This window comes from Mesoplodon mirus, assembly GCF_964341445.2.
Source record: "Mesoplodon mirus genome assembly, chromosome: 13".
NCBI classification, from domain to species: Eukaryota; Metazoa; Chordata; class Mammalia; order Artiodactyla; family Ziphiidae; genus Mesoplodon; species Mesoplodon mirus.
This window is the reverse complement of record NC_138989.1, coordinates 16,210,970-16,230,141: the sequence shown is the minus strand read 5'-3', so window position 1 is coordinate 16,230,141 and position 19,172 is coordinate 16,210,970. Positions and strand designations below refer to the sequence as shown.

General features: G+C 39.8%; 1 protein-coding gene across 1 annotated transcript in view; it reads right to left on the bottom strand.

The window, feature by feature from the left end:
* The window catches only part of NAA25 (N-alpha-acetyltransferase 25, NatB auxiliary subunit), a 78,952-nt gene that overhangs the window by 54,622 nt on the left and 5,158 nt on the right, over positions 1–19,172 (bottom strand). The window contains exons 2-7 of the mRNA XM_082640501.1: positions 12,548–12,633; positions 11,586–11,724; positions 7,490–7,608; positions 2,989–3,063; positions 1,528–1,635; positions 844–922 (exon numbers count right to left, since the gene is read on the bottom strand). Of these exons, the coding sequence (XP_082496627.1) occupies positions 844–922; positions 1,528–1,635; positions 2,989–3,063; positions 7,490–7,608; positions 11,586–11,724; positions 12,548–12,633 (606 nt within the window). The remainder of the gene's footprint in view (positions 1–843; positions 923–1,527; positions 1,636–2,988; positions 3,064–7,489; positions 7,609–11,585; positions 11,725–12,547; positions 12,634–19,172) is intronic.

Here is a 19,172-nt window from a genome sequence, read left to right as displayed (position 1 = left end):
CTGGTGGTCCAGTAGTTAAGACTTCACCTTCCAATGCAGGGGGTGCAGGTTTGATCCCAGGTCAGGGAACTAAGATCCCACATGCCTCATGGCCAAAAAACCAAAACATAAAGCAGAAGCAGTGTTGTAACAAATTCAATAAAGACTTTTAAAAAAATGGTCCACATCAAAAAAAAGAAAAAAAACCAAAATAAAACAAAACAAAACTCAATTATCTGGAATATTTTGTATGAGTTCTTGAATAAAACTTAGGACCCCAAAAACTAAAAAAAGGGAAGGGGGAGGGGAAAGATACTACTTTAGAAGGATACACAGAACAGGTAACTGGAGAAGGATGTAGAGGGCAGAGGGTTGGAGATCTGGGGTAAAATCATACTCCCTGAATTTTCTGAATCCATGAATTATTTTCATTCATTCATTCATTCATTCATTCATTCATTCAGCTATGCCAGGTCTTAGATGCGGCACGTGGGATCTTCGTTGCCGTGTGTGGGATCTTCCTTGTAGCATGCGGGACCTTTAGCTGCAGCATGCGGGATATTAACTGTGGCATGCAGGATCTAGTTCTCTGACCGGGGATCGAACCCAGGCCCCCTGCATCGTAAACGTGAAGTCTTAACCACTGGACCACTAGGGAAGTCCCCATGAATTATTTTCAACTAAAAATTATTTTTAAAAAATAAATACAGAAAAACCTGAAAGAATCTAAAATGATCGCAAGTGATTTTTTAAAGTCTTTATATCTTTGTTTCTGTATGTGGAAGAAATTTTCCACAATAAAATTTGTCATGTTTAAACAGGAGAACAAAATAAAAAAATCTTTAAGAAAACTCTAAAAATTACCTCCTAATTTTCCTCTGATGACATCCAAGGCTTCCTGGTACTTTCCCAAACGTTCTAGGATCATATAATAAAGTTCAACCTTACAAAAAAAACAAACAAGAAGTGCAACCATTGAAACTTTTCAATAATAAAAAGACAAGCCATTTGTATGTTTTTAAAAAGCTATCTAACAGAAAAGAACACTGATCTTCTAATAAGATGAAATTAACAGTGAGAATCAGACCATAGTCTCTCTCCTATCTATATCTCGGCAGAGAGTACGTTCTGGAAACATGCTAGAAACAGTTCCTCACTCACTATACCTAGGCTGGGGAGTTCCAAAGCTTCACATTTACACAAAAGGCAAGAGTGAGGACCCAGTTCTCTAAATGGAATAAAGCAACAGTTCATAATATTGTAATAACATCAAAAACATGCAAATACAGGGACTTCCCTGGTGGCGCAGTGGTTGAGAGTCCACCTGCCGATGCAGGGGACGCGGGTTCGTGCCCCGGTCCAGGAAGATCCCACATGCCGCGGAGCGGCTGGGCCCGTGAGCCATGGCCGCTGAGCCTGCGCGTCCGGAGCCTGTGCTCCGCAACGGGAGAGGCCACAGCAGTGAGAGGCTCGCATACTGCAAAAAAAAAACAAACAAACAAACAAAAAAAAAACATGCAAATACAAAGTGGGGCTTAAATTACTCACTTCAGCCTCTGCTTCTATCTTGTCCTCTTTTACCATTTTTTCTACCATTCTCTCAGCAAGGGGCAGAAACATCGTTTTTGAGAGGTTTTCATCCTGCGCTGATATAGACTAAAGGAGAAAAGATAAATGTTTGCACTATTTATATTATTACCATGCAGACCATTATTGTGACTCTGGCACATAATTATCAACCCACTATGTCAAATATCAGACCTAATTTGAACTTGAGAGTGGTTTCCTTTATAGGAGATTTCTTTACTAAAGATTCTTATCTTATGCATTCTTGAAATACACAGTTTCCACAATATGACCTAACTTTTAAATATTAGGCCATTCATACATTTTTTTCTAGAAATATGTTAAGAGGGGATATGTTTATACTATTTAGTATATATAAAGCGTACCAGGTATTTGAAAAGTCAAAAACCTTTGAGATGTTTTCTTGAGACCTTCACATATTAGAAGGAAAATGCCAATTCCTTCTATTTATAGTATGGCTTACTATTAGCTACAGTTACCTTAGCATGATATTAATCATTTTAACATTGCCAAAGATTCTGCTCAGAGCTCATTTACCCCCTGAAAACAACCTTTCAGGGTAGCTATTATGCTTATTTTATAGCTAAACTAAGGTTAAAAGATTCCCCAACAGCTCAAGAGACACGGTGAAGCCAATGTTTGAAAGCAGACCTGTCTGAACCCAGAGACTCTCTGTTCTTAACTGCTACATTTAAACTCCAGAGCCTCTCTATTCTTAACTGCTACATTTGAACTCCTTCCTCCCCATCCTCTCATACACAGTATCTTATTTTTACTTATAGCTGCTCTGGGAGATGAGCATCTCCATTCTGCAAAAGAGCAGACTGAGGCTCAGAAAGCAGAAGTGATGAAACAAGGTCACCCAGTTCAACGATCTGTTCAACAACCAACCACAGTGCCTTAAAGACAAACCTCAAGTTAAAATATCAAACATTTCGAGGCTCATACTTGATCAAGTAACCCAGTAATGGATCTAAGATTCAGGGGAAATACACTCTGTGCTACACACAAATAAACCAATATATCAACTCAAAAAGAATACTAAAACTCCTCAACTCAAAAAAATCAACTGACAATATGTCACATCCCTATTTGACACATGCTGCAACACATTACCCAAGATGTTCAGAGGACACATTAAGGACAATTACTATATATAAAAATAAAAACAAATCTCGGGCTTCCCTGGTGGCACAGTGGTTGAGAGTCCGCCTGCCGATGCAGGGGACGCGGGTTCGTGCCCCGGTCCAGGAAGATCCCACATGCCGTGGAGCAGCTGGGCCCGTGAGCCATGGCCGTTGAGCCTGCGCGTCCGGAGCCTGTGCTCCGCAACGGGAGAGGCCACAACAGTGAGAGGCCCGCGTACCACAAAAAAAACAAAAAAAACACAAATCTCAATCCCATTCTGAATGCCATACTCACTTGCATTATTAAGCTCATCACAGACCAAAAGTAGTAAGGGTTTTTGGGGACAATCTTATATAGAGCCATGCCAGCCTGAAAGACAGAGAGCCATAAATACTTAATTTAGAAAACATCATACAGAGGGTAATTAATGACCTAGACATGTGGCAAGAAGTTTCCTAGGAAAATAGCAATTTACATATGCTGGTTACTCTAAGTGCTAGTAACTTGATGGATGTTCTCTATAGGACAACAATAGAGGTAATCCCAAAGGTGAATTTTTACAACATCAAGAATGATATTTCACCTTTTGAATCAGATTTTCTCAAACTGAAGCCCAGTGTTCCTAGAGAATACTGCAATCCAATATAGTTCTGGTAGACTACCAAGCAAAAACAAAAGTTAGGTTATGAATGTATATCAATAAACTTTACTGAAGCCATTGCACTAATCAGTTATAGTAAAACAAAGAAATCCAGACAGTATATTTAAACTTCAAAATCAGACAAAATTACTCTAACATAATTCAAAAAATAATTCTTAGGTTACGAAAATATTCAGGTTCTTTCAATATACCATTAATTAGAACTGAACCCTCTCATTGTGAAATGTATAATATGCAAATACTTAGAAGTAGGAACATGGCACAAAGGAGCAAAGTAGACCTATTCATGTAAAACTGAGAATCTGTCCATAATTGCCAACTAGTAATCAATGCTAAGAACTCTGTCAGCTAATTATCACAGTTACTATTTTATTTTTTAATCTTTTGCCTATCTTCAATCCACCTGAAAAAAATACATGGAGCCCCTATTAAGTGGAAGGAAATGTCTATTCCTGCCAAGGATACAAAGATTGAGTCCCGATCCCCAAGGCGCTTAAAAGCGAGGGAAAGTGATAAGACAAATATTCAAATGACTAAAATATTCTTGGCAATAAAAATAAACATCCTATACAGGGAATTCCCTGGTGGTCCAGTGGTTAGGACTCGGCACTTCCACCGCCGGGGCCGGGTTCGATCCCTGGTCAGGGAACTAATAATATCCCACAAGCACAGCGGCACGGCCAAAGAAAAAAAAAGAAAACAAAAACAAAAACACCCTATACAAAAACACCACACTAGGGTGTTTCCAAGGAAGGCAAGGTTAGTAAGTTTGTTTATTCCTTTCTTTTTCTGTTTTTAAGGAAAAGTAGGGAAGAGCATTCTCCAAAGTAGCAGTCTTTCAGATGGACCTTGAAGGTCAAACAGAATGTCTATAGGCAAAGATGGGGGTTAAGAATACATATACAAATAATACAATTATTTGGGGTGAATGGATAAGTGAGTGAATCAATTCGAAGTAGGAGCAAAATGAGTAATTAAACAAAAACATTAAAGAAAGAAAAGATATATGTTGACAAGAACAAGTAGGACATCTAGCTGAAACAAAAAATTAAGAGCAGGAGAAGGGAAAAGGGCTAAAAGGTAGACAGAGGTACCTTTGTTATAAGGCATTCCAAAAGGAGTCTATACAGAGTAAGCGAGTGATATGTATAAATCTATACTCTTCTAGGAAGAGTATTTTAGCAGTACTGTGAAGAAAGAAAATAGGGAGAAATAAGAGGTGAGGCAATGAAGAACTAAACCAGGATGAGGTAGATCAAATAGAAAAAGAAACCTCAGGGAATTCCCTGGCAGTCCAGTGATTAGGATTCCGAGCTCCCACTGCTGAGGGCATGGGTTTGATCCCTGATCCAGGAACTAAGATCCAGAAAGCCCCGTGGCCACAAAAAAAAAAAAAAGAAAGAAAAAGAGAGAGAGAGAGAGAGAGACCTCAAAGACACTGTGGAGGTAAAATCAAGATGATCTGGAGACAAAATGGACACATAGAGGATGAGGAGAGTCTAGAATGGTTTGAGGTCCCTGCTCTTAACACCAAACTGGAGAAATGAAATGGAAAGTGTTAGAAAACCAATTTTATTTGATAACTTGGGGAAAGAAAACATTTTTATAATGACACACAGAAATAAAAAGGAATAGAATATTAAATTAACATGAACTTTTAACGTAAAAGAGAAATTTCATGCCCACACCCTACTATCTTATAGGTGATAGCATTCTGCTGCTACAGAAAACTTTTGACCAGAGAGAAATCTGAAAAACATGGCTGCAAACTGGTGACTCAGAGAATAGGAATGTCACTTACAGAAAAAGGAAAGTCTAGTTACCACATGAATGACTAGCAACTCTTTATTCAAGGTGGTTTTAAATTTACCTGCCAGACATGATCTGTGGGGCAGAAGTCCTTAAATCTTCTGATTCCCTGGCTTCCCTCCCTCCTACCTCCACCAGTTTATGCAAATCACTCATTTATTTAACAAACGTTTATCATGCAGATGCTATTATAAGTGAGGATTCATCAGTGAACAAAACAAAAGCCCTTATGAAACATAACATGTAATTTATAAAATACCTATTGCCCCAGACTGACATTCCCCTTTCAAAATAAGCATACATATAAGCTAAGAACTGTAACTACCTTAAGCAGCAACAAAGGCAGAATAAAAATCAGACGTTCCATTCTAAGACATTTAACACTAGAGGACTCCATTCTTCCAAAATATTAGACTAAAATAATGCAAAAGCAAGCTATGGTTAAAACATATTAAGAAACCATAACTACTAAGCCACATCAAAGCAATGTCTCCAAAAAGCAAGATGCAAAATTGTATATACCTCTGGCAACATGTAAAGTTAAACCATACAAAAATATAATCTGTTCAAGTGGCAGATTATTTTTCTCCCTTTTTCAAAATTTACCTTAATATTGCTATTGCATGAACTTGTACTTTTTGTTATTTTATAAGTGTGTGTATAATATATTTCAAAAATATATTTCATGGGATCATAAAATGAACACATGCTTAAAAAAAAAAAAAGAAAGAACAGAAATTAAGATGGAAAGTATCCACAGCCCTATATCCTGGCAACATTTCAATACATACACTTAATAAGGAAGGGTGGATGGGAGGGGAGTGAGAGAAGGCCATTTTACAACCTGCTCTTCTCACTTAACATATACCGGGAATATCTTTCTATGTCAACAAATAAAGACACACAGTACCATTTGGGGGGGGGGCAGGGTGTTGCATTTTTTTCTACCATATAGGTGAACTATAATTTCTTTCACTATGTCTGTATTAATGTACACTTAATATACTTTACTTAAAACATATTCCTAGGGGCTTCCCTGGTGGCTCAGTGGTTAAGAATCCGCCTGCCAATACAGGGGACATGGGTTCGAGCCCTGGTCCGGGAAGATCCCACATGCCACGGAGCTACTAAGCCTGTGCACCACAACTACTGAAGCCTGCGTGCCTAGAGACCATGCTCCACAACAAGAGAAGGCACCTCAGTGAGAAGCCTGTGCACAGCAACGGAGACCCAACGCAGCTAAAAATAAATAAATAAAATAAATTAAAAAAAAAAACATATTCCTAGAAGTAAAAATGATACTAAGTATTTATATGTATATATGTTAGTGTTGCCAATTTAAAAAATATATACCCATTTTACAATAAAAGAAAAATTATAATCTGTGAATATTTTTCCTGAGAACATATCAATACTCCAACAATAAATAAAATAATGATAAAATTTCTTCAAAGAATTATATTTGGGCCAAAAAAACTCTTCCAATTTAAAAACTTACATAAGCAAATACAAACATTCATTTGAAAGAGAAAGGGTATATCTTAATATAGTATCTTCCACCCTCCCTGGTCTACCTATCTATTGTTATAGTTTGATATTTCAAGTAAACAAGACAAAATAAAAATCCAAGTAGGAAAGCTCTGCCTTCCGAACACATTATACCCACAAACAAAGCATTTCTTTAAAAATTCTAGCTTGACATCATAACCCTTTATGAGCTTAAGAGTGCAAATTTCATTTCTCTGGGATGCCAGCTTTATGCACCTATTAGTCCAAATGTATCCAAATGAGGCTCCTTCACATGTATACAAGGAACACCTAAAATGTGCTAACTGGCAGATAAGCTGCATCCAGAAAAAAAAAAAAAAAAAACAAGCATCCCAAGCAATAGGGATTTTCCCCCCATGGATTTAAAAATCTTAGCAGGCTATATAAACAGTTAAATTTACAAAATAGATGTAAACTTTTACAGTTAATCTTTCTATAGTCTGTTCATTTGTTCTAGGATTTCTGCCCATTTTCTGAAAATATAACAGCAATATGATGCAGTGAGACAATCTGAAGCCAACTTACCAGAACCAAACAAAACATACCATCAGGCCACAAAGGAACAATCACATTTCCCAAAGAAAACATTTAAAGAACTTGAATAATTGTTCATCTTTAAAACACACACAAAAAATAACTGGCTGATCTCCACACACAAATACATAGATTCACTTCTACACATATATGCAAACACACACATGCAGACACACATACCACTGCGGTTAAACCACGTTAACAGAAAATCCTGCAGCCCAGGAGGTTTGGGCATCAAGTTACCTGTTGCATTTTCTTGTATTCGCCCACTCTGGCATAGGCCATGAAGAGGTGAGAGTGATATTCCTCACTATTGGGAACTTTCTTCACAGCTGCCTCATAAAGTTTTGTGACTAACTCCGCTAAAACAAAGAGAAATAGAATTTTCTTTAATTACTGAAGCATAACAAATCTTAACAGCATTTAATTTTTTTCCTATTTGGAGAAAATAGATGTCTCCTATCATTAAGGAAGAAGAAAGTATTTGCTTTGCCTCATCTGCTCATTACTCTTACCTTGCTTAGGTGTTTTCCGATGAAGCATGGAATAGGTCAGGCCTCCCCATGACGTTTACAATGTATAAGACCCTCCAGGATCTATCTAGCCTTTCTGTCTTCTTCCAAACTCTTCCCTCCTGCCCTTTTTGCTCTAGCTACATCAAACTACTTGTAGTTCCACTAGATTCCCTGTGCTGTATCAGACCTGCATGACTTTAACACTGTTCCCTCTCCCTGGATTCCCCTTTCCTCTCTTTTCTACTGAGTGAACATCATCCAAGACCCAGTTCAAATGTAATTGTTCCCTAAACACGATCTCTGCTCCTCCATCCCAGTTTGATCACTGCTTCCTTCTGCCGTCTTTAAATCCTTCAAATACCGCTCTTATACAATTTATTAATATATAATGCAACATACTATATTGATCTATGTTTCCTCATAGACTATGAGTAACATGAAAGCAAAGAATACCTTTCATCTTTGACTCTGATACAATATTTGTCATAGAAAAACATTCAACCAATACTTATAGGATAGATAATTTTTTTTTGAAATACTGGGAGAGAATCCATATCCCTAAATCAACATAATCCTTAAATAATCAGATATAATACCTCAACTCTTAAGTTTTATCTTTTATAAGAATGAAACACAAAATTCAACTATAAAATAACATTTTCTGCCTGCTAGGTTGGCAAAAATTTTATTTTATTTTTTCCAGTTTTACTGAGAAACAATTGACAAAAGTATATTTTTAGGGGTACAACATGATGGCTTGATGGCAAAATTTTTTAAGACTAAGAATACCAATGACGGGACTTCCCTGGTGGCGCAGTTGTTAAGACTCCGAGCTCCTGGGCTTCCCTGGTGGCGCAGTGGTTGAGAGTCCACCTGCTGATGCAGGGGACACGGGTTGATGCCCCGGTCCGGGAAGATCCCACATGCCGCGGAGCGGCTAGGCCCCTGAGCCATGGCCGCTGAGCCTGCAAGTCCGGAGCCTGTGCTCCGCAACAGGAGAGGCCACACCAGTGAGAGGTCCGCGTACCGAAAAAAAAAAAAAAGTCTCCGAGCTCCCAATGCAGGGGGCCTGGGTTCAATCCCTGGTCAGGGAACTAGATCGCACATGCATGCTGCAACTAAGAGTTCACATGCCACAACTAAGGATCCCACGTGCCGCAACTAAGGAGCCAGTGAGCTGCAACTATGGAGCCCACCTGCTGCAACTAAGACCCAGAGCAAATAAATAAATAAATAAATAAATAAATAAATATCACATTAATTAAAAAAAAAAAATACCAATGACAAGGATGTGGAACTCTGGAACTCTGATACACTGCTAGTGGGAAGGTACATTTAGAAGACAAGTTGACACCACGTTTATCTTTAAGCTGAACCTACCCTATGACCTAGCACCTCCACTCTAGATTCTAGTGTAGTCAACCAGTCAAGTATTCTGTGGCAGTAAACATGAATTAACTACAACCACTTGGATATTAGATGAAAAGTGCAAGTTACAGAAAACGTACAGCACCCATTTATATTAAGTCCAAAATAAGTGAAACTAATAATGTATTACTTAGAAAAACAAATGTGATAAAGATTTAAAGACAAGCAAGAGAATAAAAATTATTCAAGATAGCAAATCCCTCTTAGGAAGTTAAAGGGGAAATGAGATTGATGAAGGACACACAGGAAGTCTTCTTAGTACAGACATACCTCATTTTTTTTTTTTTTTTTTGCGGTACGCGGGCCCCTCACTGTTGTGGCCTCTCCCATTGTGGAGCACAGGCTCCGGATGTGCAGGCTTAGCGGCCATAGCTCACGGGCCCAGCTGCTCCGCAGCATGTGGGACCTTCCCGGACCGGGTCACGAACTCGTGTCCCCTGCATCAGCAGGCGGACTCTCAACCACTGCGCCACCAGGGAAGCCCCAGACATACCTCATTTTATTGCACTTCCCTTTACTGTGCTTTGCAGATACTGTGTGTTTTACAGATTGAAGGTTTGTGGCTACCCTGCATCTAAGCAAGTCATTGGCACCATTTTTCCAACAGCATTTGCTCACTTTGTGTCTCTGTGTTACATTTTGGTAATTCTCATGATATTTCAAACTTTTTCATTATTACTGTATTTGTTATGGTGATCTATGACCAGTGATCTTTGAAGTTACTACTGTAATTGTTTGGGGGCACCACAAATCACAACCATATAAGACCTTGAACTTAATCAACAAATATGTGTGTGTTCTGACTGCTGCACTATCTGGCCGTTCCCATCTATCTCCCTCTCCTCAGGCCTCCCTATTTTTTGAGACACAACACTGAAATTAGGCCAATTAATAACCCTACAATGGCCTCAAGTGAAAGGAAGAGTGCCACATGTCTGGCACTTTAAATCAAAAGCTAGAAATGATTAAGCATAGTGAGGAAGGCATGTCGAAAGCCAAGACAGGCTGAAAGCTAGGCCTCTTGTGCCAGTTAGCCAAGTTGTAAATTCAAAGGAAAAGTTCTTTTTTTTTTTTTTAAAGCTGTGAATATTTTTTTTAATTTTTATTTATTTATTTATGGCTGTGTTGGGTCTCCGTTCCTGTGCAAGGGCTTTCTCTAGTTGCGGCAAGCGGGGTCCACTCCTCATCGCGGTGCGCGGGCCTCTCACTATCGCGGCCTCTCTTGTTGCGGAGCACAGGCTCCAGACACGCAGGCTCAGTAATTGTGGCTCACGGGGCCAGTTGCTCCGTGGCATGTGGGATCCTCCCAGACCAGGGCTCGAACCCGTGTCCCCTGCATTGGCAGGCAGACTCTCAACCACTGCACCACCAGGGAAGCCCCCCAAAGGAAAAGTTCTTGAAGGAAATTAAAAGTACTCCTCCAGGGAATTCCCTAGAGGTCCAGTGGTTAGGACTCTGACCTTCCACTGCAGGGAACACAGGTTCAACATCTGTTCAGGGAACTAGATCTCGCAAGCTGTGAGGCACGGCCAAAAAAAAAAAAAAAGTACTACTCCAGTGAACATATAAATGATAAAAAAGTGAAATGGAGAAAGTTTTAGTGGTCTGGATAGAAGATCAAACTAGCCACAATATTCCCTTAAGCCAAAGCCTGACCCAGAGCAAGACCCTGACTCTCTTTAGTTCTATGAAGGCTGAGAGGACTGGGAAACCAAAAAATTCATATGACTCACTTTACTGCAATATTCGCTTTAATGTGAAACCAAACCCACAATACCTCCAAGGTATGCCTGTACTGATAATGCTCTATTTCTTAAATTGGGTGGTAGGTTTATGAATGTTCATTTATTCCACATCAAATGTTCTAGTGCTACATAAAACATATTCTTCTATAATATGTATTATTAAAGATATGTATTTTATAATAAAATATTTAAGAAATCAACAATGAAAAACTTTATAGATGAAACTAGGCAGACTACCTAGGATATGCTTAGAAATAATCTGGCAGGCAGAGGGGTATACATAAAATTGATCATATCTCAATAACTGCTGAAGGTGAGAAATGGACACAAAGGGATTTATTATGCTATTCTCTGTTTCTATGTTTGAAGTTTTCCATATTAAAAAGTAGGAAAAAAAGCAACTCTTTCACTTAGCAAATCAAAATGTCATAAATGAAATTCAAGTCCTCATTCCAATTCAAGGATCCTAATACATGTAAAATATCCACTCTGCCTACAGCCTTTGCAAGCCATGGTTAATGCATTTTTTACCTGTTGCCATCCATCAAATCATGAGTGATAAGTAAATCAGACAAACAGAGAACTCAGAAATACCCAAAAAGTTAAGCACAGTTTTAAAAACAATGAAACAATGAAAAGAAAGAAACATACGTCGATGCATCTCCCGGTAAAGAATGGTCAGTGCCTGCAGCGAGTTGTCGTCTGTGGGTTCAAGGGCTGCCACCTCCTGTGCCAAGGTGAAGGCTTCCTCTTGCTTTCCAGTTCTCTGTAAACCAATTGCCTTTAAAACCTGATAGAAAGAAAAGACAAATCAGTTTTAAAAGGACAGAAAAGGAAATATGAACCAAAGAAAGCCAATTTGAAATCACAAAGTAAGTTATAAGGTATGCCTAGGTTGTGAATCAACTATTTTACTAAAAACATCAGCAAATAAAGATTATTGCCAGGGCTTCCCTGGTGGCTCAGTGGTTAAGAGTCCGCCTGCCAATGCAGGGGACACAGGTTTGAGCCCTAGCCCGGGAGGATGCCACATGCCACAGAACAACTAAGCTCATGCACCACAACTACTAAGCCTGTGCTCTAGAGCCCGTGAGCCCAACTACTGAAGCCAGCGCCTAGAGCCCGTGCTCCGCAACAAGAGACACCACCACAATGAGAAACTTGAGCACCACAACAAAGAGTGGCCCCCACTCGCCGCAACTAGAGAAAGCCCATGCAGCAACGAGGACCCAACACAACCAAACATAAATAAATAAATAAAAATAAAGTTCCCTTAAAAAAAAAAAGATTATTTCCTATTTCAGTCATATTAAGAATGCACAAAACAAAAAGAATGCACAACATTGCTTAAAAGGACTTTGTCGCGGGGGGGGGAAGGACTTTGTGAAAATAAAATAATTAAATTAGATAAGTCATGTCCAAAAAAACAAGCAGCTGGCTTTTAATTAAATACTCTTTATGGCATTTCATTTAAGTTATCAGGCAAATAAATGGCCTAAAAAATGCTCTGAAAAACACAGATAAGTCACTAAAGAGATTAAACACCTCCTCCCTTTAAAGATTACAGTATATAACCCATCAAATATAAGTAACTCAAGGGCAAATGAACTTACCTTAGCACAATGAAGATCCTTATGCTTTTTCAACAATTTATCTGCTTGCTGAATTGCCATTTTATTATTACCATTATCAAGATAATCTATGAAAACAGAAATTATGAGTTATTATATTCCTTCAAAAACAAATATGAAAAATGCATAGACTAGTATCAGCTGTTTCAGAAAGTATCCTAATTCGGTATTAAAAACATCATGGAGCTGATTTTAACTCTAAACGGCTAGGATGGTCCAGAATACAATCTTAAATTTCTACAGTCATCTCTCATCCAAAAGCAATATAATCCAGTTATACTAATCCTTAATGAAGATTCAAGACCAAATATATTTAGATGATAGATAACACTAATATTTTTACCTATGGGAAACAAATGGGTTTACTCACACAAAAATTAAAATATCTAAAAAAAAAAAAACTTTATTATATTCAAGCTTCAAATCTATCAAATGGACCATGTTCCCTCAATAGAATGTTCAGTGAGTCTTACTATGCCACAGAGTTAAGAATAATTCTTTGAAGAAAAAAATTAGAAGAGAACAGTGAGTGGGGGAGTAAATCCAGCAATATCAGGAGTAGACAAGGATGTAGGGAAAGCAGCACTTTCATACACTGGTTGAAATACAAACTAGCGCTGACTTTGAAGAAAAATTGACTTCTAGGTTCCCTAAGCTATGCATCCATTCCAAAATTCAAGGCATATGGAGACCTGCTATAAAATTGTGTTAAGGAAGAAAAGCAATCAATTATTATCAAAAGTCTAACAAAAGCAAAGATTAATTTTCAGATGAGAGGATCTGAAAGAAAATGATTAGTGTTTTAGATGGGAAACGGTGGTAGCTGTCAATTCTATATATAGAAAGATGACTGAACACAGGCCAGTCCACAACCTACTACTCCTACCAAGTCCCTCTTTGCTCATCAAGGTCCCGAATCAGCATAGGGACAGACAAAACAAACAACTCAAATTAATCTGTGGACCAAATGCTGGTGAGGACATGGAGCAAAAGCAGCTCTCATTCACTGCTAGTGGGAATGCAAAATGGCACAGCCACCTTGGAAGACTGTTTGGCAGTTTCTTAAAAAATTAAACATACTGGGCTCCCCTGGTGGCGCAGTGGTTGAGAATCCGCCTGCCGATGCAGGGGACACGGGTTTGTGCCCCGGCCCGGGAGGATCCCACATGCCGCGGAGCGGCTGGGCCCGTGAGCCATGGCTGCTGAGCCTGCGCGTCCGGAGCCTGTGCTCCGCAACGGGAGAGGCCACAACAGTGAGAGGCCTGCATACCACAAAAAAATAAATAAATAAATAAAATAAATAAAATAAACATACTCTAACCATATAATCCAGCTCATTGTTATCTACTCAAATGAGCTGAAAACTTACTTTCACACAAAAATCTGCACGCAAATGTTTATAGCAGCTTTATACATAATTGCCAAAACCTGGAAGGAACCAAGATGTTCTTCAACAGGCAAATGGATAAACAAACTGTGGTATATTCATCCATACAATGATATATTATTCAGTGATAAAAAGAAATGAGCCCATGCGCCACAACTACTGAGCCTGTGCTCTAGAGCCCGTGAGCCACAACTACTGAGCCCACGTGCCACAACTACTGAATCCCACGCACCTAGAGCCCGCGTTCCGCAACAAGAGAAGCCGCCACAATGAGAAGCCTGCACACCACAACGAAGAGTAGCCCCCGCTCACCACAACTAGAGAAAGCCCTCACGCAGCAACAAAGACCCAACGCAGCCAAAAATAAATAAATAAATTTATTTTAAAAAAAGAAAGAAATGAGCTAGCAAGCCACAAAAAAATATGGGGGACTCTTAAATACATGTTGCTAAGTGAAAGAAGCCAACATGACAAAGCTACATACTATATGATTCCAAGTGTATGACATTCTAGAAAAAGCAAAATTATAGGCAGAGTAGAACAATCAGTGGTTGCCAGGAGCTGGGGGAGGGATGAATAGGTGGAGAACAGGGGATTTTTCAGTGCAGTGAAACTATTCTGTATGATACTGTAATGAAGGATACATGTCATCATACCTTTGTAAAATGCATAGGATGTGCAACACACAGAATGAACCCTGATGTAAACTAGTAAACTATGGACTTTAGTTAGCAATAACATATCGTATTGGCTCAGCAACTGTAGCAAATGCACCACACTAATGCAAGTGTTAATAACATGGAAAACTGGGGGAGAAGAGAGGTGTGTGGGGGTGAATAGGAACTCTGTACTCTCCACTCCTTTTCTGTAAACTTAACCTAAAACTGCTCTAAAAAATAAAGTCAATTAATTTAAAAAATATATCTAATAAAAGCAAAGATTCATTTCTAGAAAAGGAACGTGAGAGTGTTATAAATGGGAAATAGGGTGGTAGATGTAGATTTGAAATACAGAAAGATGACTGAACTCAGGCTAGTTCACAATCTACTACTACTATTGGTCCCTCTTTGCTCATCAAGGTCCCAAGTCAGCAACAGGGACAGAGGAGGCACAGACAACTCAAGATCATCATCAAATAACAGAAATACACTATCATTTTACCTAACGGTTTCAATTTTTCTCCTGTGAATACCTTACCACAACCTTTAACAGACAGTCACATGAACACATGAGTTTCATCTCTTTAGTTTTTCTTCAATGCACCTAATGTTGATGAGCACCAATAATGCTAGGTAAAAAGATTAAGAAGCCTTACTCTGGAGGGAATCACAACCTAGAAAAGATCAAAGACTTAACACTCAGGTAGAGAGATTAGAGAATCACAGAAATCACAATCTTGGCCTGAATACCCAAATATCTAACACCAGTTTTCTTAAATCCTCATCTCAGCCACCATTTGTCCTTACAGAATATCTTACAGACATTTCAGCTCAATAAATGATATCTTCTCTTCCTAATAACTTGGTGCTGATCTCATGCTGAGTGAGTTCTAAGTTACGTCTGACTCAGTCTTCTTGCAAGACTCCAGGTTCACAGAACATATCTTGAAGTCTTCTCAAAGAGCAGGTATCTTTGATGAAACCCCAGCTCTGAGGGTCTGCCCATAGATGGATCAGACCAGAGGTTAGGACTACAAGGATATTGAACTTTTCCCTCTGTTGTTGACAAGGCTCTGATATATAAATACACTGCACCCACGCCCTCTTCTGTGGGCATGGTTTCCACAGACTCTGCTGAAGGGGTAGAATTGGATGAGCATGTCTAGATCATGCAACTGAAGCCCATTGGAGTGGACATTTGACCCAAACTGGGTAAATGAAGTTTCTTCCTGGTAATCTGTAATTACAACACTGAAATCTGGAGTCAGAAAGCTATGGATGGACTTCCCTGGTGGCACAGTGGATAAGGCTCCACGCTCCCAATGCAGGGGGCCCGAGTTCGATTCTTGGTCAGGGAACTAGACCCCACATGCATGCTGCAACTAAGAGTTCACATGCCACAACTAAGAAGCCCACATGCCACAACTAAGGAGCTGGCAAGCTGCAACTAAGGAGCCCACGTGCTAAAACTAAGGAGCCCACCTGCCGCAACTAAGACCCAATGCAACCAAATAAATAAATAAATACTTAAAAAAGAAAAGAAAAGAAAGCTATGGAGAACCCCATTTGGAAGGCAATAAATATTTACAGTTTGAGATTACTAGTGGCAGCTCCAGAATCTCCATTTGGAAGGAGCCTTGGGAGATGCAAGTTGGTTAATGGGGAGTGAAAAAAAGGAGTTATCTCTTGACTCTTCATTCATATAACATTTATAAAAAAAAAAGAATGTCAATTATCTTTATCAAAAAATTGGGGGAGGGGCAGTGCTGATTAAGCCTGTGGAGGAGGCTAATGACCTCTCCCTACTCTATTCTCAGCTTGGTGTGGCCACAAAGCCAACATGTTGGGCCCCAGGTAAACTGATGAGTAAGCAGAAAAAAACAGTTTGAAGAACCTAGCAGAGAAAAGAATAGACACAAACAGATAAGAGCAGAGATGAGCATCTGAGAAAGAAGCTTCAGATCCTGACAGCTTTCCAGTTTCCATCAGGCTCTAGAACACTGCATTCCTGTCCTAAGCCCCCACAAGGGTTTATAAACAACCTCCCTCTACTTGAGCTTGTGTCAAAGGGTTTCTGTTACTTGCACCCAGAAGAGTTTTAATTTTAACTAAGACACCCCACCACATTTAGACTGCTGTCAAGGTCCCCCTTCCTGGACACCTAGGTGATTGCTGATTAATTGGTTGCTGAGTCTTTTGGGAAAAGTTTATTTCCATTTTACATCGCTGACTTTGTAATATAAATTATGTAGCCAGGGCTTCCCTGGTGGCGCAGTGGTTAAGAATCTGCCTGCCAATGCAGGGGACACGGGTTCGAGCCCGGTCCAGGAAGATCCCACATGCCGTGGAGCAACTAAGTCCGTGCGCCACAACTACTGAGCCTGCGTTCTAGAGCCCACGAGCCACAACTTTTAAAGCCCGCGCACCTAGAGCCCGTGCTCCGCAACAAGAGAAGCCACCGCAATGAGAAGCCCGCACACTGCAATGAAGAGTAGCCCCCACTCTCAGCAACTGGAGAAAACCCGAGTGCAGCAGCAAAGACCCAATGCAGCCAAAAATTAAATAAATGAATAAGTAAATTTATTTTTAAAATAAATAAAATAAATTATGTAGCCCTTGGAGAAAACGGGCCAATAAAAATGATACCCTAAGTCTGTTTTTTTAGCCTTTTTAAAACTTACTCAAGGGTAACTGTGGCTTGACCATGAGGACTGGTATTGTTCCCTTAATATGAGGAGTAAGCCAAGTCAGCCGTCCAGAAATCAGGCATAGGAAATAATAAGATGATGATGTATCAGTTAAAGCAGTGTTTTTCAAAGCACGGTTATCACTCCAACTAAAATGTCTGTACGCGGGTCCTCTCACTGTTGTGGCCCCTCCCGTTGCGGAGCACAGGCTCCGGACGCGCAGGCTCAGCAGCCATGGCTCACGGGCCCAGCCGCTCCGCGGCATGTGGGATCTTCCCGGACCGGGGCACGAACCCGCATCCCCTGCATCAGCAGGCGGACTCTCAACCACTGCGCCACCAGGGAAGCCCCCCAACTAAAATGTTTTTAAGTGGTCCTTGCAGGCAGCACTAGATAACACAGATAGTGAGAAAACTGACCTTTTGTAATATTTCCCTTATATTAAGGAGATAGTCTCAGTTTGGTATCAGCCTGTCATTTCTTTAACACTTGCTGATGGCTTTTTTTTTTTTAATGGAGAAGGAACAGGTCTCAGATTTAGAGTTTCACAATTATCAGAAACTAGTTAAGACCTTAATAACATTGTTTGTTTTCACTGTGTGTACTTAATTTTATGGTTTTGTTTTCTCAGGGCAAGTGACAGGTATTCCACTGATGGTAATGATACATATTATTTCTATTTTATTTTATTTTTAATTTTTAAAATTTATTTATTTATTTTTGGCCACGCAGCATATGGAATCTTAGTTCCCCGACCACGGACTGAACCCACACCCCCTGCAATGGAAGTGAGAGTCCTAACCGCCGGACGGCCAGGGAATCCCTCCCACAGTCTCTAAAACAAACTTCAAAATCCTTAAAATGGCTTACAAAGTTGAGCCCCTCTACCTCTGTAGCCTCATCTCACCCTTCTCTACGTTCCAACCACACAAGTCTTTGCTCAGGTCATCAAGTACATACTCTCTCTGTCCATCTTTCCTACACACTCTGTCCATCCCTCCTTTTCATCTGATCACCTGACTAACCTTTGCTCTTTTTTCATTTCCAAAGTAAAATGTCACTTCCACAGAGAACCTTTTCTTGAAATGTGCCCAACAGTCGAGATGCCATAGTGTGTGCTCTCATGGTAACCGGTACTTTTCCTTCAAAGTCCTTAACACAAATGTAATGATTATGTATACTATTGTTTAAAAAACCTCTTGAGACTACAAGCTCCCTGAAAGCAGAAATCATGTCTGTGCTGTCTGGTACTCTCTCATTCCCTGAATCTACATTGTGCCTAGCACATATTAGGCTCTCAATAAATAAGCTGAATGAAGAAAGGAATACATAAATGAACAAACTGTATAGGAAAAAAAAATCTTCTAGAAATTGAGTAGTCTATCAGGGGAGTGAGAGATATATATATACAAAGTGACCACAACAGGATGTTCAAAGAACCAATTATTAGTGATGGCTTCCTGCTATTAAGTTAGATTTTTTAAACTCTTTTCTATTAATTTCTTAGGGGACTCCCCTGGTGGCGCAGTGGTTAAAAATCCGCCTGCCAATTCAGGGGACATGGGTTCAATACCTGGTCCGGGAAGATCCCACGTACTGCGGAGCAACTAAGTCCGTGTGCCACAACTACTGAGCCTGCGCTCTAGAGCCCGCGAGCCACAACTACTGAGCCCGAGTGCTGCAACTACTGAAGCCTGCATGCCTAGAGCCCGTGCTCCACAACAAGAGAAGCCACCGCAGTACGAAGCCCGTGCACTGCAACAAAGAGTAGCCCCCACTTGCCACAACTAGAGGAAGCCGGCGTGCAGCAACGAAGACCCAACACAGCCAAAAATAAATTAATTAATTAAGAAAAAAAAAACCCAGACATTTAA